General features: G+C 44.3%; 1 protein-coding gene across 5 annotated transcripts in view; it reads left to right on the forward strand.

The window, feature by feature from the left end:
• The first annotated feature begins 61 nt into the window (after positions 1 to 61).
• Positions 62 to 22,310, forward strand: part of iqsec3b (IQ motif and Sec7 domain ArfGEF 3b) — a 33,680-nt gene continuing 11,431 nt past the window's right edge. For 4 of the 5 annotated variants that reach the window (XM_086163079.1, XM_086163082.1, XM_086163081.1 and 1 more), the window contains exons 1-8: positions 62 to 1,012; positions 5,995 to 6,069; positions 10,246 to 10,360; positions 11,284 to 11,685; positions 12,582 to 13,306; positions 14,107 to 14,268; positions 17,357 to 17,479; positions 22,127 to 22,293. In XM_086163079.1, the coding sequence (XP_086019205.1) occupies positions 483 to 1,012; positions 5,995 to 6,069; positions 10,246 to 10,360; positions 11,284 to 11,685; positions 12,582 to 13,306; positions 14,107 to 14,268; positions 17,357 to 17,479; positions 22,127 to 22,293 (2,299 nt within the window). In that variant the 5' untranslated portion in view covers positions 62 to 482. The remainder of the gene's footprint in view (positions 1,013 to 5,994; positions 6,070 to 10,245; positions 10,361 to 11,283; positions 11,686 to 12,581; positions 13,307 to 14,106; positions 14,269 to 17,356; positions 17,480 to 22,126; positions 22,294 to 22,310) is intronic. The other variant, XM_086163080.1, reaches the window with a different exon arrangement.

The following is a 22,310-nucleotide window of genomic DNA, read 5'->3' on the forward strand; positions in this document are numbered from 1 at the left end:
AGCCGACTCGTTTTTATCGCATAACGGATGTTTTAAATGGTGATTTAAATTAAAACTCGGTTTCTCAGCAGAGGTCTGGGCACATTTGGGTACATTTATGGTAAAGTGCGAAATAGCTGCCGTGATGTTAAAGTCCTCGCCCGACCAATAGGGCGCGTTCTTGCTCCGGAGTTGACGCGGACGCGTAATGACGCATCCGTGCGCCTCTCCTCTGCCTCTGCCTCCTCCCCCCTGTCACATCTGGATCTGGTCTCTCTCATCAGTACCTCTCAGCGCAGTGAGAGAGCGGGAGGCTGGGAAACGACCTGAAAAGAAGGGGAAGCGAGCTCGCAGGGCGCAGACACATTTTACAACAGAGCGAAAAAAAAAATAGGGCAGACGGACAGCTTTCCACATCCGCACCAACTGACAATTTGCATCTCCACTGTCATCCAGTTTTTTTCAACCCCCTTCTCTTCCTTGCCTCTCTTCTTGTACTGGATATGATGAGCTCCAGTCTGCTCGAAAACCCGGTGCAAGCGATTTTGTACCTACGGGAGCTCACAACCATCGTGCAGAACCAACAGAGCCTCATCCAGACGCAGCGCGCCCGGATAGAGGAGCTGGACCGGCGGGTGGATGAGCTCATCGGCGAGAACAGGCACCTGCGAGATGTCCGGGTACAGCAGCAGCATCCTTTCCACCACCACCACCACCACCTCCACCATCATCACCCGGACATCAGCTGCCTACATCAGCACCACCATCCCCCTCAGGACCCGCTCAAAACAAGTGCTGGGTCCCCGGACCAGACGGCTCTACCGGCGCCGGTCGAGGCGGCTCCGGTGGTTCAGGTTTCGCCCACGCAACCTATAGACCCGGGGGACATGCAGCTGGTCCCCGCCGACCCCTCCGTGGTTTCCCCGGTTGAAAGTGACGCAGAAAACGGTGGAAGTTGCTCCGGTTGCCGCTCTTTGGTTCCGATGACCCCGACAACACTTTGCAGATCCTTGGCTCTGGCCAAAAAATCCGAGTGAGTGTTTTTGCGCGTCCCTTTCTATTTCCCATTGTTTATAAACCCCCCCCACCCCACCACACACACACACACACACACACACACACACACACACACACACAAACCCCTTCCTTCTTTTAAATGCACGGTCCTTGTACGCCTGTGTAATTGCGGACGTGCACGCGTGAACGTGCACGGCCTGCAGATTTAGACTCGTTTTAATTAATGAGGAGGAGCCTTGCGAAATATTCAGCCGTGTCTGCGGAGGACCGTGCCAGGAGATGGATGGAGAGAGGGGAGGGAGGTGGTGGTGGTGGTTGTGGATGGGTGGGTGTTTGAGGGCGCCGCTGGATTATTTAAATGAGAAACTGGATCACCATCACTGGATCATTACATAACAAACAGCTGTAGGCCTATGAGCGTGCGCTCTTGTGTGTGTATGTGTGTGTGTGTGTGTGTGTGTGTGTGTGTGCATCAACGTCAAGAAGAAGGAGCATCTCCACGTCTGATAATGACACACCGCGGATCGCTGTCCAAGGTGCTGCTTAGCTTCACTGTTAATTACGGTACGGGTCCCTGAACGCCTCACGACCCCCCACTCTACCCTCTGATCTGGATAGTCATGCACACACACACACACACACACACACACATACAGAGTCACACCACCACCACCACTTCTCATCCTGCATGGTAACCTGGTACACACAGTACATCATCTAATGAGATAAAAAAAAATCTTTCTATTTGTGTGTGTGTGTGTGTGTGTGTGTGTGTGTGTGTGTGTGTGTGTGTGTGTGTGTGCGCGCGCGCTCTTCGTTGTCTCCCAGCAGGAGTCCTGATTGGTCTCTCTGGGACCCCCCACCCCCCAAACCACCACCACCACCACCACCACCTCACTTATCCATCCAGAGGAGCAGCACAGAACATAAGAGGAGTTGGGAAATAAAAAAGGAAAAAGAGCAGGGGGTCGTTGATGTTAATCGACAGAGGCTGACAAGTCACTTGCCACACCTCGCATCTCGAGGTCTCACACAGCTGCGCGTGCATGTGTGTGTTTGCCTTGGCGTGTGTCCCGAGCACATCCCCGGACCCAGCGTTTTCATTCTGATGCAAATCCCCCTCCTTCACAAAGTGAAAAATAGGTCTCGTAGCGAAGAATACGTTCAGATCAATTCCCGTTCCCGATTGACTTGGACTTGGACTTAAATTTATTTTGGATCTTTACAGTATCCAGACATAAAACACAGTAAAGTGCAAGTCGGTGCGGTTCAAGTTGTGGACATAAAGTACATATTTACAACAGTGAACAGCGGCAGTTATATGGCATTGCAGTTAAACAGCAGCAGTGGGTCGTATGTACAAGAGAAAAATGTCACAGCAGTGAGACATGCATTTTCAGGTATATGAATTATAAATTAGGTATCTAAAGTAGGCCTACAAATTAAATTAGGTATCTAATTTTACAACCAATTTTACAACTATGCAAAAAAGTGCAGCTGAACAGTGAGTGCGTTATATGAGTGTTCGGTTTAATAGCAGCAGTGGAAAAGGGATTTACAGGAAAATAAATGTATGAATATGGGAGTCTCGTTGGACAAATATGCATAAAAACAGATGTGGCTGAGCAGTAAGTATGTTCAACAGTAAGGGGAGTGAATATTTACAGCAGATCAATTTTGTTTATTTTGTTGCCGATTTTTTTGCCCATTGCAGTTTCCACTCCGAGTCTATCCGCGGACATAAAAATATGTATAATTTTTTGGTCTCGGCGGTTAAGGAAGAAGAAGTTTCCATTTGCATTATCAGAAGCTTCACCTCCCTGTCATTACCCCGCTGTATCCTCTCCAAAGCAGACTGGAACTAAATGCTGCCCTGTGGGTCCCCTGTTATACTTCCTCGTGTGTGTGTGTGTGTGTGTGTGTGTGTGTATGTGTATGTGTGTGTGTGTGTCAGCTTGTGTTTATGTCGCAAAAGCCATGAGTGTCTGCGTCGATGCATATGTCTCACGTAAACTGTTTTTACGCAGTGTTTGACACGCGGTTGCTTTCTTTCACACGTTTCACAGCACGCATCTATTTCGGTGTTGTTTCCGTACAGCATCGCCCATTTTTACCCCCCTCCGCCCTACAATAGAAAAACATGTGCGTATGCATTGGCCCTCGCGTGTGATCGTGTATTTCGCACTGTTATCAATGCCGCCGATGCACGTGTATGCGCCTATGGGGCCAGAGAAAAGGATGCTCTCCTCCGCTCTCTCTCTCTTTCCAGCTGAGCCTCGTTTCTGCCCCACTTAGCCCGTGGAGCGAGCGGTAATCAGCCATTCTCAGGAGAAAGAAAAGCAGAGAGGGTGAAGGAAAGAGAGAGCTATGCACTCAGTCGCCGGTTTTGATGGAGGCCGGTGTAGGGGTCTCGGGGAAGGAGCTCGAGGCTGACACTGGAGTGGACCGGTAAAGACAGGGTGAGACAGGTGGAAGGAGACACCCGAAATGGAGAGACCAGACAAAGAAAGGGTGCATTCAGGGTTGCTGTCGCCAGACAAATGGATAGGTTGGATAACCGACACACACAGACACACACAGTTTGTGTCACGCGGTGGCACAAAGGTGTTTTCCCAGCCCTGGTTCCTGAGCTTGTTTCATACCAAACGGTCTTTCGGTGTAACCTGGTGTAGGTGAAGTTTTAAAAAATAGATTTAAAAAATGGCGAGCGGGGAAGGGCGGTGTGAGAGAGTGAGTAGACGGGCCTGCAGCAGGAGGCATGTACTCGTAAAATATTCACCTGTTCTCTTTGTAAGCTTCGGTGGCCGTATCTATTGGTCTTGTACAAACAGACGTTTGGACCTGCTGAGCGTGTGTGTGTGTGTGTGTGTGTAAAGGACACGAGGAACCTGACTTTTTTTTTTTCTCACTACACGACCTAGCCGAGCTCTTTTATTGAACAAAATAATTCATGCTCCAGCGTTATTTCAACAGCAGCAAGAACACAAATGGAGGTGAAACGATGACTTTCAGAATTGAAATGATTATGTAATAATGGCAAGAGCGAGGAACAAAAAAACAGTGACGTTCAAAAAAAAAAAAAAATCTCTTTTGAGATGTTATATGATCACACGTCGCATTTACTGACCTTTTAACTGTCCCTTTTCCCTGAGTTCTACATACAGTTCAAATGAACTGTGAAAAATTAGATGAATAAAAACTCACGACACAGACGCAAATCGCTGTAAAGGAATGGAGTCGATTTGAATTGCAAGCCAAGACGCCACGAGGGGCGTCGTTCGGAAAAGAAATATGACTGACCCATTGTGTTTATCTGTTCCTAATTGTTGGATTATAAAACTGCAGTTGATCAGAGTTGAAATTATAGTCCATCTTTATTATATAGACCTCTAGGGAGTCCATGAGGGCGTTGCTATTTTACACGGTCTAATACCTTATAAAGGTCAGTGAACAAAACCATTGTGATATTATGTGTCACATTTGATTAGACAGAAAGTAACCTAAAGGAAAAATGTACCTTTTTTCTAAAACATTAAATAGAACTAGTTCAACTATTTATGTAGTTGTCTATTGGCCCCTGTGGAGGATACATGTACATTAAAGAAAGCTACGCAATATATTCACTTTAGAATTTCATCAAGGCCTTTGGGGGGGAGGAATCGGAAAAATAACACGATTTTCTAAGGAAAATTTAAGGTTGCTTTGATTCATATGGTGAATGGCATCCAAGAATGGAATTTGGATGAGAACCCCGAGATTTCACGGGCCCTATTTCGACACCGAAGCTGCGAAACAGCCGCGGAAATCCTGCTCATTGAAAATCGAATCAAATCTACGGGGCGAGATGAGGGGGGGGAGAGGGGGGCTGCGGTCGTCTCCGGTTGATCTCATATATTGATGAGGTTTAACGCCCAAATGTATGAAGGTATTTTGACGCAGAGCGCAGAAACAAATGTTTTGATATCGCGCTGCCTCATTTGCTAGGCTAACAAGTGTAGCTTAGGATCAAGAGGATCATCCCGAGAGATGATTATCTCAATCGTATAAAGATCAGTAAGGTGTTGGGGGGGGATGGGGGGGGGTGGACAAATATTTGAAGGATATGGATGTTCAGTTCTGATTTTAAATATCCCTTTCCACTGGGTGTTGAAGTCACTGTGAAAGGGAAGCTTTTTATAGCCAGACTGTCACTCGGTGTCTTGCACTGAATATGACTGGCTGTCACTTGGACTCTGTGTCACATGCAATATGCTGAGCGCAGGTCAGAGGGATTACTGTAGCGTGGCCAAAAAAATTCACTGTCAACTGGCTGCACCCTCCTCATCGTGGAGAGGACTGTTGTGACCTACGTGAACCCCAAAGACAGTATTTCAAGGCGAGATAAAGCGCCATTTACGTCTCGGACAGTATCCGCCAGAAGGTGGAATCTCTACGACAGGTTTTATTCATTGGATACGGCTTGATATTTTTGGTCTTTTTGGTACAAATTGCAGCAGATAAGAGCGATAGCGAAATACCTTCAAATATAGATGTAAATGTAAAATGCATGAGAGAAGTGAATTTAAGAAGTGGAAGAGCATGAAATAGAACTGGAGTAACCGTCTGTCCGGATTGGGTTTGGGGAATACTGCTACATCACTACCACTCTGATTAATGCAAGGGACACACACAGCCACACACACACACACATACACACACACACACACACACAGAGATGCACACATAAACGCAAACACACACATCGCAAGTGTTCTCTGCCTCCAATTGACCTACATAGGGTATTTACTCCAGGATCAGTGCCAAGTAATCCGGAAGAGTCTAACGAGAGTCTCTTTGGGATCTTTCGGGATATTGTGTAAATAGTGTGACCACAGGCGGAAACACGCAAACAAGCCAAAAAAAAAAAACAAAAAAAACAGCAACAGCTTATAATATTTGAATGACTCGCTGTCCCTCTCATCCTGACTTCTACTACTCTGCTCATCTGTCCTTCTGCAGGAATGAGACAGTGTTGCATCAGTTTTGTTGTCCTGCCCCCGAGCATCAAGAGGCCGACACCGGCGGCGCATCCAGGTGACGTAAACATCTGCATACACACTCTCTGCACATGTGTGTGTGTGTGTGTGTGTGTGTTATCACCTCTGACCTGATGTCCTCCTCAAGGGATCCCCTCGCGACCGTTCTTTGGGGAAGTTACTGCGGTCGTTCCCGCGCAGATGGTTCAGCTAATGTTAAAGTTAAATGCTCCGAATCATACTTGCATGCTCCTGCCCCAAGGGTGCTGAACTTATAACTGGAAAGCAGGAGGAAGCGCGGCGGGGGATATGTACCGATATTGCCAATATAAGAGTGCCCATGGCAACCTGGTAATGACGCAGTTGCTATTACTACCATAGTAACCGGAGATGTGTTGACTTTCTGAATGTACTGTGGCCCTTTGCTGTTTGCGTCTGTGTGGGCAGGCTGTGTGTGAGTGAATGAGTATCTATATCTATGCGTACACGTGCGCGTGAGTGTGTGTGTGTGTGTGTGTGAGTGGAGAGTTTGCGGGTTGCACGATGCTTCAAACAGACATTTGAGTGAGTTCATCTTGCAACTCTGGAAAGATTTTTTTTTTTTTATTTATTTGCTTTTAATCTTCAGCGCATCCCGTCCTGTGATTATTTCTGTTTGCTTTATTCATAATTTATCTGCCAGTTGAAAGGTCCTGACTTCGCTAATCATCTTTACACTCAGACGTCTATCTCACCCAAAGTGCCCTCTCGTTTTTACGGATATCTACCATCCATCTGAACGGGAATGTATCTCCTCTTCTCTAATCTGATAACTCCAGCCCGACCGAACGCCAAGTAGCCCTGATTGGTCGAATTAATGGCACAGCAGCGGTGGAAGGCCAGCGGAGATCAGATGTAGAGGAGCGATGTAGCGCTATGACGCCTCATTATCATCACAGGAAGTTGTGTGAGCCTGTTGGCTGAAACCTGCACCAGATCCAAGCTTAGCTGTCATGCGCTGCATCCATCGGAGCGCACAAACTTTCCCCGTGACATTCTGGGCTCTAACCTCGCCTGTAGCCTAACCTGCCATGCCTTCTCACTCTCTTCTGCCCAGCCTTTGTGCCTGTGTGTATGTACGTGTGTGTGTGTGTGTGTGTTTGTGTGTGCAGCTCCGTTTGAAAACTTGAGAGATACAATTTGACAGATGTTCATTTTTTTGCCCCACCATGATGACACACATGCGGGCGGGGATTATGGGTGTGTTGCTGCATGTTTGTGGGGGTGTGTGTAGATGGTGAGCAAGAGAGTGTATAGTGCACATATCATTATGGAGGCTTTTGCTGTCCAGATGCATTAATAGCTCAACTCCTGCTTTTAAATCCTCTAATGTACTGTAATGTATTCTGATGCAGCGCTGGGCCACTGCAGTGTTTTAATAGCGCTTTTGAAAGAGACAGCCTCCAGCATGCACACACACTCCCCACATCTTGTTTCCTCTCTCTGTTTTTCCATCTCGGTCATTCATCAGTTTTTGTTTTTTGCTCTATTTTCTCCAACTTTCTCAGATTCATACAGCTAATTTTACTTAAAAGATATGGCCGCCTCCACCGTCTCTCTCTCTCTCTCTCTCTCCGTCACGACTAGAGACGCCGAGTCGCCGCTTTCACGGTAATCAGAGGAAACAAAGAGTAACTTTAGCAAAGCTCTCATTATTTAAGCATGATCAGGATTTATATCCTTGTTTCGAGCATTCTTGGGCCCCTGTGTGGAAAAATGATTAGCGTAAGCAAATATAAGGGGATGGAGGAATGCTTTCTCCAGCACACACACACACACACACACACACACACAAACCCCATCATAACTGAACACTATTATAGAACCTCTTAAGGTTTCCCCCCCTTGCTTACATTAGTCCAGTGATGCTGTCTAAAAACTGCTGAATATCCACGTTTTATCTATTTATCAGCAGTGGAGAAATGTCAAAGAGGTCGGCCTGGATACAACAACATTTTTCAGAAGCGAGAGGTCTCATAATGAACAAAGCGTAAAGAGTAAAACAACCGTGTTAGGACAGAAAGAACACTTTTTGCCGTGTCATGGTCGTGTTGTGCTCAGCAAAGCCTGCTTGTCTTTCTTAGAATTTCAATGAGTGTGTCCTGGAAAAGAACAATGTTTGGTTTCCGTTTTACACCTGGGATCACAAGACCCTCTATCGCCAGTTTGCGCACGGCGGGAGACACGCTAAACCCGATCGTGAACGAACGTGGCGTTCTGACTCCGTTTCATGGGAACACATTGTCATTGTCTTCCAGCTTCTGCTGTGCAGCAATGATTGCTTGTGAAATATCTGCACTGGCTTATTTGGTTATTCCTCTCCTTTTTTATGCAAGTCATGTTTTACTTGGAGGATATTGTCCCTCAGTATTGCCGCGCTTGCAGAGTTTTTGAACTTTATGATGACATCAGTGACTTATCCTCCTCCTTAGACCGTAATCCTTGCCTCAGAGCGAGGTATAAAATACTCCATTCCTTTACGCGGAGCTATCGCAGTCTGATTGTTTTAACAGATACCGCAACTGATCCAAATGATAGCACGACTGTTTATCAAGAGTAAACAAAGCTTCCGGCGGAGCACCTTTGACTCATCAAACGAACACGCTGGAGTTGATCCAAATGTTACGGCAATGTCCAATTTTTCCTGCACTCTTTGAGTTTCCGCTGCAAAAACGAATCCCTCAAATGCTGAACTATCAGACCGAGATATCCACTACTGCTGTGATGAATCATTGATAAGATTTTTTATTGTAGTGGGTCAGAGTGCAACCGCACAGGCTGTCTGTTTGACTGTTTTATTTATTGCATGGTGATATCATTGCCATCATCACTATCGTGCTTGCGTTGGGATACGTGGACAATGTTTTTTTTTTTTGTTTTTTTTTCGGTATATTTGGCCAATTAAGAGATTGCCCCTGTAAACTTCCAACTCATGTGTGACGATTTGTTTATTCTGCTAAAATCCACGCAGATAAGCTCTGGATTTAAATGCTGTACAGACATTAAATCCAAACTGTAATATTATAACTGACTTACAAGCTGAGCTAAAACCATAGAGTAATTAAGGACGTACATTCCAAAAAAAAAATGTTGAATGGTTACTGTTAAAATCCTATAATGTGATTTTTGGAACACAAACATTAAAATCCCCCAAATTGTCACTTAATCCTCATTGTGCATTAGAATACTACAAAATACGAACATGCAATATGTCTAATTTCACGTGTACATCTATTTAGTTTGAAATTTTAAGATCACAGATCATGCATATGTCTGATGTATGCTCGACCAGAATTAACATTATAAATAGTTGTGACGTTACAAAGCCTGACTCTCTTGATATCATCCATCAAGTGGTGTCACAGAAAATGTATATTTTTGTCAATTCATGTGATTATGGCCTTATAGTTCTTGTAGTTGGCATAAATGTTTGTATGTGTGTATGTATGCATGTATGGTTGTTTTTGTGTACACACACACACACACACACACACACACACACACACACACACACACAAATATATACACATATATTCATGAATAAATCCATTCATTCATGCATACATAGACATTTGCATACATACATACATAAATTCATGCATATATAAATACATACACACGAACAGTAACTTGTAACTCAACTGTATGGATAAAACCCTCCAAGTTTATCGAGAGGATCTTTTGAGAGATAAACATTCATTATTTGTTCATTGTAAGGTATCAAAGCTTTTCTCAGTATCATTGTGTTTTTTTTATTTAAAAATACATGGCGCGTGACCTATTGGCTGGCCATTGCAAATGATCTTAATACTCAACAATATAATGATTTTTTTTTTTTTTGTTATGATGAGCATTTTTCAGCTGGGTGATTAATCAATAAATCGAAGGAACAAGCTGATGCAACTGTCGCGTGACAGTCGGCATCCGTTTTATTAACATGTATTAAGCCATCCAGCTCGCCCGACCTAAATTTCACCTAAGCGACCTGCAGCGAAGCCACAGATCAGACTAAATTGGACAGGACACATAAACAGTCCCCCGAGCGCAGAGCCACCGCAGTCACACAACATTTTCCACCTGCCCATTTCCCTCATGAACCTCTTCACACTCCACAAAGCCGATGATCTGCTACTGTGATAACAGCAGAGTTTTGAAGGTCAGCGGGGAAACTTGATTGCTATTCTGTACGTCACAGCAGACAGATGTTGAGCCTGGAGGACGGGACTTCCTCCGGTGGCCAGGAAGTTGAGGGGACCAAACGCGAGGGTCCCAGCGAGTACGAGATCACCCTGGAGAACAAAAACAAACAGGTATGTCTCGTTCGCTGGCAGGCGTCACAGTGCTTCTATAAGTAAGCTTGTGTTTCCAAGACAGAACAAATGCCGGCTCCTCCACCTTCTTCAGTGGAATGAGGTGCGCGATGCTGGTTTGACATTGTATCTTGCGCGCCAAACAAAAAAAAAAAAAAAAAAATCCACATTCAGATCTATTTCTGTCCCCGTTGACGAGAAAAAGAACACTCGCGTTTTCTCCGCCACTGCGAAAGGAGCAGGAAAGATACTTGGTTGTCATGGTAACAGCTAATAACTGCTTCTGGCGGCTGGAGATGTCTATTTCTTGTAGCAAACTGCTGAAGGGTCTGCCGTTGCCACTGCTGCTATCGCTGCCACGATGTGAATATATCTATACGCGCCACGGTTTTTGCGCGAACCTCCGTGTGTCTCCGCCAACCCCACCCCTGCTCTGTTGAGAACGTAGGAGGGCGAATTAGAGAACTTGCAAAGATTCGGAGCTGAGCATGCGTAGACATGGCAGATGCTAGCTTTTCTGCTTATTAAACAAACCGCACCTTTGTCACACCCCATCCATCCGCCATCCTAAGGCCCATCAGCCAGTATTAGCTGGTAAAGGATGATAGATGGTGTTTACTTTGGCTCTAATAACATAAACCCTCACTGGTTTTAAAAGAGCAGATAGATAAGTAAGAAGGATTTTTCTAAGAAGGTTGCGAGTGTGAATTTCAAGACTCAAGGCAATGCTGAAAGTCTTTTGATCTTTTGTAGACATGGGGACAAAATGGCAATGTGATGTTTGTCTGTTGGTAGATAAATAAATATTTTACAGTTTTGCAGCTGTTTGCTCTGCAAAGTCACCCTTGCAGCGTCTTCTGTTGGTTTTTAAGCCGTGTAAACACGTTTGATATTTGAACTCCTCGCTCTCTTCCTCTCCGCAGATAGAAGAATTAGAGCAAAAATACGGAGGCCATCTCATAGCGAGACGGGCGGCTCGCCGCATCCAGACGGCTTTCCGTCAGTACCAGCTGAGCAAGAATTTCCAAAAGATTCGGAACTCGCTTTCGGAGAGCAAGTTGCCGCGTCGCATCTCCCTGCGCCAGCCCAGCCCTTCGGGCCGCAACAGGAACGCGGCTCAGAGACACAGTTACAGTCTTCATCCGGGCGGCGGGCAGATACCCCTGCGCTCCAAAACGCCGCCTCCGCCTCCGTGTCGCTCGACCTCGCTGCCCCCTTCTCCCGCATCTGCCCCGCAACCCGCCCCGTCACCGACCCCGGGTCCTTCTCCAGCACCGGCCCCCGGACCCACTCTCACGCAGCTGGAGGACTGCTTCTCCGAACAAGTGAGCACACGCACGTATAATTCATATGATGTTATTCATGTTAAATTCGCGCGTTCCGGATCCGCAGATGAATAGGCGCAAAATCTCTCTTTTTGAGAACGCTTGTAAGTTAAACTCGCCCCAAGTTATGCCGCCATAGGCTTACGCTGCTGAGGGATTTCCCGTGATGCAATTCTCTCTTTCCTCCCACTCTTCCTGTCCTGTCTGCACTTATGTGCCTTCATCAGCGCACGATAGTAACTTCATATCTTCTCCCGGGTCCCTGGGCTCTCTAATCACGCACGTACCCAGGGGGCACGGCTTTATCCTGCAACGCGCTCGCCATTCTTTCTTTTAAGGATATTAAAGCTTTAATTGTACGATTTCAGCTAGAACCATGTAACCGTTAGTGCTGCTATTATTCAGATCCGTCCAAGGTTTCTTCCTGGTAAAAGGCAGTTTTTTTTCCTCGTCGCTGTCGCCAAGCACTTGTACAATATAGGGGTTTCTATAAATCATTTTAAAAAGTCCGGTCCGGACCCGCTCTCGGTGTCCGGCGTGATTTGGCGCCGTATAAATAATATCGGATGTGTCTGACAGGTAACGTCATTATTCTAACCAGGCAAATGTTATAACCGTCTTTGAATCCCACAATGGCCCGAGCGAAGATCATATCTCATCTCCTTTACCGGGACTTACATCTTAATTAAATCTGCTTAGACTCAAATTATGCAGCAGCCCCACTGCCTTGATGAGCAGTTGGATCCGAATTGTATGTTTAATCAGCTGCGGAGCCGCTATCGCTGATGGGATCCACCGGTCTCACAAACAGACGCTAATTAACATATCTGAGGCTATCAGACGGTTTCGGTACTTTGACCCGATGTTTTTTTTTTTTTTTTCGTTCACATTTTCAGCTTCACTCGTTGGCTCAGTCAATTGACGAGGCCCTTCGCGGCTGGAGCATGTCAGACACTGGGGAGGGGAAGGGGCTGCTGATGGATCCCGGGGCTCTTCGCGCAGCAGCTGAGAGTGCTTGTCTACCCCGCAGTGCCAGCTCACTGCTCATGGCCTTCAGGGATGTCACGGTTCACATTGACAGCAACAGCTCCTACACCATCTCATCTGCGACCACGACGACCACCACCTCCCTGGGCAACACCGGAGGACCCGAGCCGGGCAGCAGAAAGGCCTCCGTGAGCGGGATGACGGGAGGAGACGGCTCGTCGGCGGAGGGCGAGCCGGAGTTCCCGGCGCCCCCTCCGAGCGAGGAGCTGGAAATGGTCGATCCGGGATCCAGGAGGGGCTCGGCGGCGCCGGCTCCGGGAGCGGGAGGAGCAGACGGGGAGAGCGTCTCGGACAGACAGAGTTGCACTTCCACTTCTACCTCTACGTCCACTTCCATCTCCACCTCGACTCAGTCCAACCAGCAGCCCGCCCAGATTTACACCCAGTACCAGCAGTACCACTACACTCATCCTCACCAGATCCCAGGAGCTCCGAACCCCGAGGCCATGCAGGCCCTCGTTGTCTCCCTGCCCCGAGAGCGTTGCCAGGATCCGGCTTCCTGCCGTTCTCCGACACTGTCTACAGACACACACCGCAAACGCCTCTATCGCATAGGACTCAACCTCTTCAATGTGTGAGTGACCCTAGATCACACGCACAAACGCGCGCACACACAGCGATGCACAAACAAAACCGAGGAGTGCCGCAGCCTCCAGTTTTGGCTTGACTGTGCACTTATGATGTTTGCAATCTAACAAAGTCTCCGGCAGCCCCGCGCTCTCTAAGCGGCAGCTCATTAGTGTTGGTGATTGTTGGGAGGAGCCGCGTAGTCGGTAGCATCTTGTTATGTTGGGGTGTTCTTGGAAAAAAAAAAAAAAAAACAGATGGAGGGTACGGCGAAGGACAAAGGAGAAGAGCGTGTAAAAAATAAGGGAAGACAGTTGGAGAGGAGAGGCAGTCAAGGAGGGCAGGAACAATGTGAAAGGCTCTCAGTCTAACTAGAGTCCACGGTTGGCCTGCACTTATTATTAGTTAATACAAATTAAAGTTAATTAACTTCTATGCACCAGTGACACGGGGTCGGATCCAGAGGTCCAGAGCTAACAGCTTTTGCGCATGAACGCGCTCATCGTTTTTTCCTCACTCCTCGATGAGCCGTTCGTCCTCACAAAGACACACACACAAACACATTTTAGTTCTTATACACACATCGAGTAACCTTGCTCTTAAATGCGGTGCAAAGCACTTTCTCTCACTATCTGGTGCACTCACCTCTATGCTTAAATACACAAAAATATTCAACATGCTAATACGGGAGATGTAAAAATACACACCGACGCTGGTTATACGAGTCATCGTAATGTCTGTCGAAATTAATTGTGCGTCCTCACACCACTCAATGTGCATTTTTTTATCCCGTATGTCTCAATCCAGGAATCCAGAGAGAGGAATCCACTTCCTGATCACGCGCGGTTTCGTTCCGGACACGGCCATCGGAGTGGCTCACTTCCTGCTGCAGAGGAAAGGTCTGAGCAGGCAGATGATCGGAGAGTTCTTGGGAAACAGCAAGCTGCAGTTCAACAGAGACGTTCTGGAGTGAGTTCTCGTCACATTTACGTCTCGCTCGCAGCCACTGAGGCGAGAGACTGAGCTACTTTTCGGATTTGGCTCCGTCGCAGGTTCACAATAGAGTTGGATTTTAAAAAGCGATGATATGTGGGTCGTGTCAAGCTGTTCTTATGTTAAATGGCCTCAACCTATTTAGTGTTTTCACACCTAGATTGTATTCACCCGTTCATACCCAACTCGGGGATTCACTGTCTTGCCCAAGGATGCTTTGACGTGTGGACAGGAATGAAACCGCCAACCCTCCAACCTTGGAGAGACACCTGTTCTACCAGCTGAGCCATTGGATAGCTTTAGATTTAGCTTCTTAACCAGAGTTACCCATACTATATCCATAATGTATATAAATATTATAATTATATCAAGAACCTACCTTTTCAAGGTCACAAGCTGTAACTTCTGTCTTTTTTAATCATTCACTGATATTGTTAGACTGGTGCAGGACATGTATGCTAGCTGTGAGACACTGGTACGGTGTGCTGTGGGGGTAACAGAGAAGTTCAAGGTGGAAGTGGGACTCCATCAGGGATCAGCTCTGAGCCCCTTCTTGTTCGCAATGGTGATGGATAGGCTGACGGATGAGGTTAGACAGGAATCCCCGTGGACCATGATGTTTGCGGATGACATTGTGATCTGTAGTGAGAGCAGACAACAGGTAGAGGAAAATCTAGAGAGGTGGAGGTATGCTCTGGAAAGGAGAGGAATGAAAGTTAGTCGCAGCAAGACAGAATATATGTGTGTGAACGAGAGGAACTCGGGTGGAGCGGTGAGGCTACAGGGAGTGGAGATCAAGAAGCTGGAGGATTTCAGGTACTTAGGGTCAACAGTCCAGAGCAACGGAGAGTGCGGAAAAGAGGTGAGGAGACGGGTCCAAGCAGGTTGGAATGGGTGGAGAAAAGTGTCAGGGGTACTATGTGATAGAAGACTATCGGCCAGAATAAAAGGAAAGGTGTACAAGACAGTGGTGAGACCAGCGATGATGTTTGGACTAGAAACTGTTCCAATGACCAAAAGACAGCAGGCAGAACTAGAGGTTGCAGAGATGAAGATGTTGAGGTTCTCTTTGGGAGTGACCAGGATGGAGAGGATCAGGAATGAGTCTATCAGAGGGACGGCACATGTCCGATGTTTTGGAGAGAAGGTCAGAGAAGCCAGACTGAGATGGTTCGGTCATGTTCAGAGAAGAGATAGTGAATATATTGGTAGACGGATGCTGGAATTGGAGCTGCCAGGCAAGAGGTCTTGAGGAAGACCAAAGAGAAGATTTATGGACGTAGTGAGAGAGGATATGAAGGTAGTTGGTGTGAGAGAGGAAGATACGGAGAATAGGGTTAGATGGAGAAAGTTGACTCGCTGTGGCGACCCCTGACGGGAAAAGCCGAAAGAAGAAGAAGAAGAAGATAGATTTATAATTAACCCCCCAAAATTTCTATAGCATTGTATTTCCATTAATTGAGAATTTATTGTTTAACACTGAGGAAATTGAGCCGAAAACATAGAATAGAATAGAATAGAATATATTGATCCCCAAACATATTATCATTATTATTATTATTATTATTATTATCATTATCATTATTATTATTATTATCATTATTATTAATAACAATGATAATAATAATGATAACATTATAATAACTATTATTATTTTTTACTATTATTATTATTATTATTAATAATAATAATGATAACATTATTATTATTATTATTATTATTATTATTATTATTATTATATATGATATATATACATACTATATAAATATATTATATATAATATATATAATAATATATTATAATATATATTATCATGATTATTATTATTATTGTTAGCATCATCATTATTAATATTAATATTATATTCCAATTAATTTATGAATTTCTTTATGTTAGGCCCTCTCAGTGTGATACATAATGGCTCACAAGTCCATATCCATTTCTGTAAACAGTATTTTACAAAAACGGTTTCCAGACAAAACAGACCAAGTGATTTTCAACACCCACGGTTATATTTAGTTCGATGAATATCTGAAGCATCTTGTTTTTATTCATCATCCATTCATGTTTTTTAAGCACCTAAAATATCGGTCTCTTTCAACAGAAAATGAAGGCTTTGGCATCAGAACACGTTTTCACTTTGGCTTCAGAGTGAGATGAAGTTTGAGAGAGTGCCACTTATGTCAACTGTGGCATTTTTGAGACGTTTTCGAGCCAAATAATTTGTTTGAGCATTTTTATTAGGATTCAAATTACATGAATAACACTGACGCCCCCTCCTCGATGCACAGACACCGTGACCATACATTTGAATGATGTAACCACTCACGCCAAGAGCTCTCAGTCCCTGGATGCATCACACACATCGACCCCTCTGACCGAGACCTACACAAGAACCCGGCTTCCTAAACTCGGCCTCGAGCGCAGACGCCACACACTGGCGTGCATAAATGCGACGCGTATATTTTCTCAGCGTTTTCCACTCTCAGCCCTTCCGCATCCACCCGCGGTAGACGGAGATTCAGGGGAGAAAGGCTTTTTGCTGAGGTTGTTGCAGAGCCTGGAAATAGGTCACCGCACTGAACGTGCACATCCTCTAACACGCATAAACATACACAATCTTGTACGTACTTCCATCACCGGACCGGCCTCAGCCTTTCATGTACCCCTTCTCTTGCCCCTGTGCTCTTTGCATTTCATTATTCCAACCCTCTCAACCTTCTCTTTCCTTCCCTCTCATCTCCCGCAGTTGTCATCCCCTTTCTTCTCCATTGATGTTTGCAGAAATCGTGTGAGCTCATGTGTGTGTGTGTGTGTGTGTGTGCGCGCACTTACAAAACACGTTGTCTCTGTATGCGTCTTCCAGGTCAGTAGCTCTGTAATGGAAGCATGACTGTAAAAGGAAGGTTTGCCATCACATTTGTTGTCCATGCAGAGGCTCAGACACACACACACACACACACACACACACACACCAACACATACTCGTCTCTTTACTTTGAACTAAATTGTCCCCCGCTCTCGTCATTCTTGCTTTTTTGACTTTCTGTCTGTTTCTTCACAGCTGTGTCGTGGATGAGATGGATTTCTCGGGCATGGAGCTGGATGAAGCCCTGAGAAAGTTCCAGGCGCACGTACGTGTTCAGGGAGAGGCGCAGAAAGTGGAGAGACTCATCGAAGCCTTTAGGTGAGACTGTCAACTCGCTCCGAAACTGGCCCCACTGATTAACAGGCTCTGGCTTCACCCCCTTTCTTAATATAATGTCACTGAACAAAAATAATCACATGACTGAGCAGGGCTTGTAAGGCCACGCTGAACTTTTTTTTTTTTTTTTTTTAAAACCTTTTGCCCCTGGCCACGAATGCTAAGATCACATATTTTGCAATAAATGTAATAAAAAAAAAAGTCACAACTTTGATCTCATCTCACAGCCTTGGGGGTAGCAGACATATCCTAGCATACTAATGCGATGAGTTCGTAGTCAAAGTGTTTAAATGGCTCCACCAGCTCACCGCGACAGGCCCTGTTGAGACCAATGGCACGTATCATTTACAAATTACACTGATTGCACGGAGCTTTTGACTAAACTCCGCAGCGTTTTGATTGTCAGCCAATCCCAGCAGAGATGCGAGCTGCGGGCAATCAACGTGTGTTACGCCGGGACCGAAATAGATGCTCCATTTCACAACTTTCTTCCCTCCCGACGAGAAGGCAGTTGCAGTTTTATTCGGGGTTCCGTCGGTTGTTTGCATGTGGCGGGAAGTTGCACGCCGTCCAAAATCATCAATTAATATGCATAAAAGCGTGTGTGGTACTCGGGAGGATTTGTCAGCGCTGACTCCCGCCCTCTAGTCACTGAAATTTATGAGCATGTTTGCTGAAGAAGGCTAATTTAAATACCAAGAGGACCTTAAGAGACCAAGCAAAGTTTTGCACACTCCCTTTGTGCCTCTGAGTGGACCAGACTATCTAGCTGGTCCTCATAACAATCTCCTGTGTAAAAAAAAAAAAAAAAAGGCTTTTATGCGACTGTTTCATTTTCCATTTGGAAAGTTAAAGCTGCAAAATGAGGAAGTGGCCCCAAAAAGGAAATTCTGCAATTGGTAAATCATCCCCCCAGGCTGCGACTGTCCTTGAAATATCCTGGAATTATCCCTAGACTGCCTGCGAGACAAAAAAAAAAAAAAGCAATAAAAGGTCCCATCATTGTTTTCTGTTTGGCTGTAGTTGGTCGGGTTGTTGCATTTAATCTTCCCCTTGTGATGTACTTAAATGCAGCTTTGTCCTCAGGATTATCAGCAATGTCACCAGCAGGACGTGACTTAAGACCGGAATGTCCTTTTCTCTTGCACAACGATTCTGCTGTGTAACAATCGTCCTGTTAATTACACGTTACCAGCGCACGTTTTCATCCATTTGCCCGATTTACTTTAAATGCCCGGCCAGGGCAGTTTTTACGTTCTCTCTACTATGATATTCTATGACAGTTGTGTCTGTGTTAGGTTTCATGACACAGTGGTATTAAATACAGTTCTTTTTGTATTCAGTTTGAAATATCAAATCATGCCTGCTTTGCTATTTTTAATGGCATTTTTCAGAATGGGAGGGGGGCATAAATACTACAACCACAAATGCAACAACAATAATAAAAACAATCACAACAGCAAGCTCAATAATATTACATATTATTATTAGCAGTATTGTTTTATTATTGATATTAATAATAATAATTAATTACAATACCATCAATGCTCATTGCAATGATAGTAATAACAACAGCTTTGATATTGTTATTGTTATTGTTACTTGTATTGATAATAATATTAATAATAATGATAATACTACTACTACTGGAACTACTACTACTACTACTACTACTACTCATAATAATAATAATAAAAATAATGATAAAAATAGTAATTATTATCATTATTATAACAACAGCAATATCAATAATTATGCATATTATTATTAGAAGTATTGCTTTTATTATTGATATTAATAATAATAATTCGTTACAATACTATCAATGTTTATAGCAATGACAGTAATAATGGCAGATATATTATTATTATGATATGAGATATTATAATGATTGTTAATTTCATTGATAATAATGATGATGATAATAATAATAATAATAATAATAATAATAATAATAATAATAATAATAATAATAATAATAAATACTATATTTTTCATTGCTGTTATCATCTTTATTATTATGTTTTTGGTGTTATCATTAATCAATAATAGTGACAGTAGTAAACATGTAATTTTTTTAAATCCATTTTCTGTCTGCAACAAGCAGGTGTAGCTCATATCCCTTTTAGGCACCCCTTTTTAAAAGCGTGTATTGCTGCAGTTGTCGAACATCTGGAGGCCTGCCGAATGATGTCAGTTCATCAATAATTTAGAAAAATATGATAGAAACTCGCTATTCAGAGGACGCTGAAACCGTAGTCTTCGGCTAACAAGCCCGATTACATTTATTCATCTTTATGTCCTTATCTGAGAGTTTAGCCTGGCGCACATGAAATTACATTACAAATTTCAAATAGTAAAGTTTGATTGATCCTTGTTTCTTTAAAAGAATAACGTCTATTCCCACTGCTTGCAAAAAGCAACAGATGGCGAGAAAAGCCATAAAATGTCATTTTCTTCCTGCTTCTGATTTGAGGGCCAATCACAGGACCTACCGCTGTCATCAATTTATCCTATCGCAGTCAATCACGAGTGCTGGACCCAGATCACACTCTGCGTGTTGATATGAACGCGGGTCAGAAATTAACAGGTTTTATCCGAATAGTCCAGACGTCGGTCGCCGCGTCTGTTACGTAAGCTGTTATGTCATCTGTTTCTGACGTGTTGTACACTTGCCGTGAGTGGTTCTTTTGTAGGAAGTGGCTTTTGTGCCAGCTGGCATTCAACTTGCATATGCAGATATGAGATTGGGGAAGTGGTGTTTGAATAGACCGGTGGTGACATAAGATGAGATCCCGCGCTCGGGAAGTGTGAATGAAAATACGATCACGTGCTCACGCGCTGCTTTATTTACTAATCTGCTTTATTTAATCATAAAGGAAACAACCGTACATGCAGTCATATTGTTTAAGCTCGCGCCGTGTTAAGTCTTGGACGGATTTGCCGGGGAATAACATCAAGTTTGCAAATCGGGAGGCCTCGTCCTCTCCTCCAATGAGCGTATCCGTGCGTGCGCACGTTCGCGTCGTGCAACCCGGGCAAGATCCATTCTCCTTCAAACAAAGGATCCTTAACTTGGCTGCGGTCGACTGATTTCCCATGAGTCCTCCGGCCTCGGATCATCGGTGTGGTCCCCGGCGCGGCTTTCTGATTTATGCAGGTCTCATCTGCGGCCTCTTGCGTGCACGATGTATGTTCTTGCAAGGGCATCGTCCTCTGAAGCGAAGCAGCCCTTTCAGTGTCTGCATCCTGCCTGGATGCCGAGATAAAAGCCTCCCACCATTAAAAATGGCTCAGTGTGTAAGTGTAAGTGACAGTAAAAAAAAAAAAAAAAAAAAAAAAAGATAGGGAGGGCGCTGTGGGGGAAGGAGAGATGGAAGTGAGAGTTAGCGAAGCCTGTGGGCAGCGGCGGAGGCGAAAGAAGCGCGCCATATCTGGTAGCGTTACCTTACCCAGGGCGTAACCGTTTTGCACGGTCAAATGTGCTCGCGTCCTTTCGGTCTCATTAGCGGCGGAGTGACTCCCCTCTCCGATGCAGACGGTTTTATCATTTTAAGATATTTGACTTGTAACGAGCCAGACCGCCCGCAGCTCGGGGCCTGGAAAATGTCCTTATGTTGCGTTTAAGCTCCCTGAACAGCACACGACCCCATTTAAACGCGGGCTTTCCCCGGTTCCCTCTAACTCACGGTTGATATTTTAAAACATTTGATTTGGAGATGTGTTCAGGTAGCTTGAATACATCCCATCGTCCGTAATGGAAGCAGCTGTTTCTTTCAATTTGCACGGATATATTCAAACAGAATGGACGAAATTATGATACAGAATTCCATACGGCGCATCTCTTGTATCTTGAATCTTGTATCTTGATATACCTGAGTGTGACTTCAGGCCAAAGTCAAATCAGAATTTTTCTTACGCAACAGTTTTTGCATTTTTATATTCACATGGTGGTGAATGTTTGCATCGTGTTTTTCACATGTTAAAACAGGCAGTGAATATTTAGACAAATCAGTATCCTCAGGCAAAATATAGATGATGTTGAGGCTGAGACAGCCCTAAAAAGCCTAAATCGACTCTAAATTGAATCTTGCAAATGTTGGTTAATTTGATTACTTTAACTAATGCATGTCTTCATAAAGTACACGGGTACAAAAAGCACTGCAAAGCAATGCCACTTGGAATTTTTCCTTTGCAAATTTTTTTTTCCAGTTCTTTTATACTTGTTTTTTTTTTCTGGATGGATGTAATCCTTGATTTAAAAAAAACAGTTACTTATTTATTTTTTTGCAAAAAATATCACAGAATTCAAATAATTACTCTGGGGGGTTTGTTAATTATTAGAATGGTTAATTAAGAGCTCAAAAATAATTGTCATATTTCGTATTTAGTTGTCAAGTTGAAATTTGAAAAACAAACAAACAAGCAATATAATGCATATTTTATTGCAAATGATTTTATTTATTCATTTATTTATTTTTAATCGAACAACATGACACTCAAGCAAATCTCAATGCCCCTTGTAATTATTTTTATCATTGGAACTATAAAATGTATTTATTTTTCTTTTTCATCTTATACTCCAAAGTGGTCACGCGGGAACTATAATATTCTTTTATTCATCCACAGCCAGAGATACTGCATGTGTAATCCAGATGTGGTGCAGCAGTTTCACAACCCAGACACCATCTTCATCTTGGCCTTCGCCGTGGTCCTCCTCAACACGGACATGTATTCACCCAACATCAAACCGCAGCGCAAAATGGGCCTCGACGACTTCATACGCAACCTCAGAGGTCAGCATACGTTTGAG

This window comes from Fistularia commersonii, chromosome 17, assembly GCF_037954325.1.
Source record: "Fistularia commersonii isolate RoL2024-O1a breed Wild chromosome 17, RoL_Fcom_v1.0, whole genome shotgun sequence".
NCBI classification, from domain to species: Eukaryota; Metazoa; Chordata; class Actinopteri; order Syngnathiformes; family Fistulariidae; genus Fistularia; species Fistularia commersonii.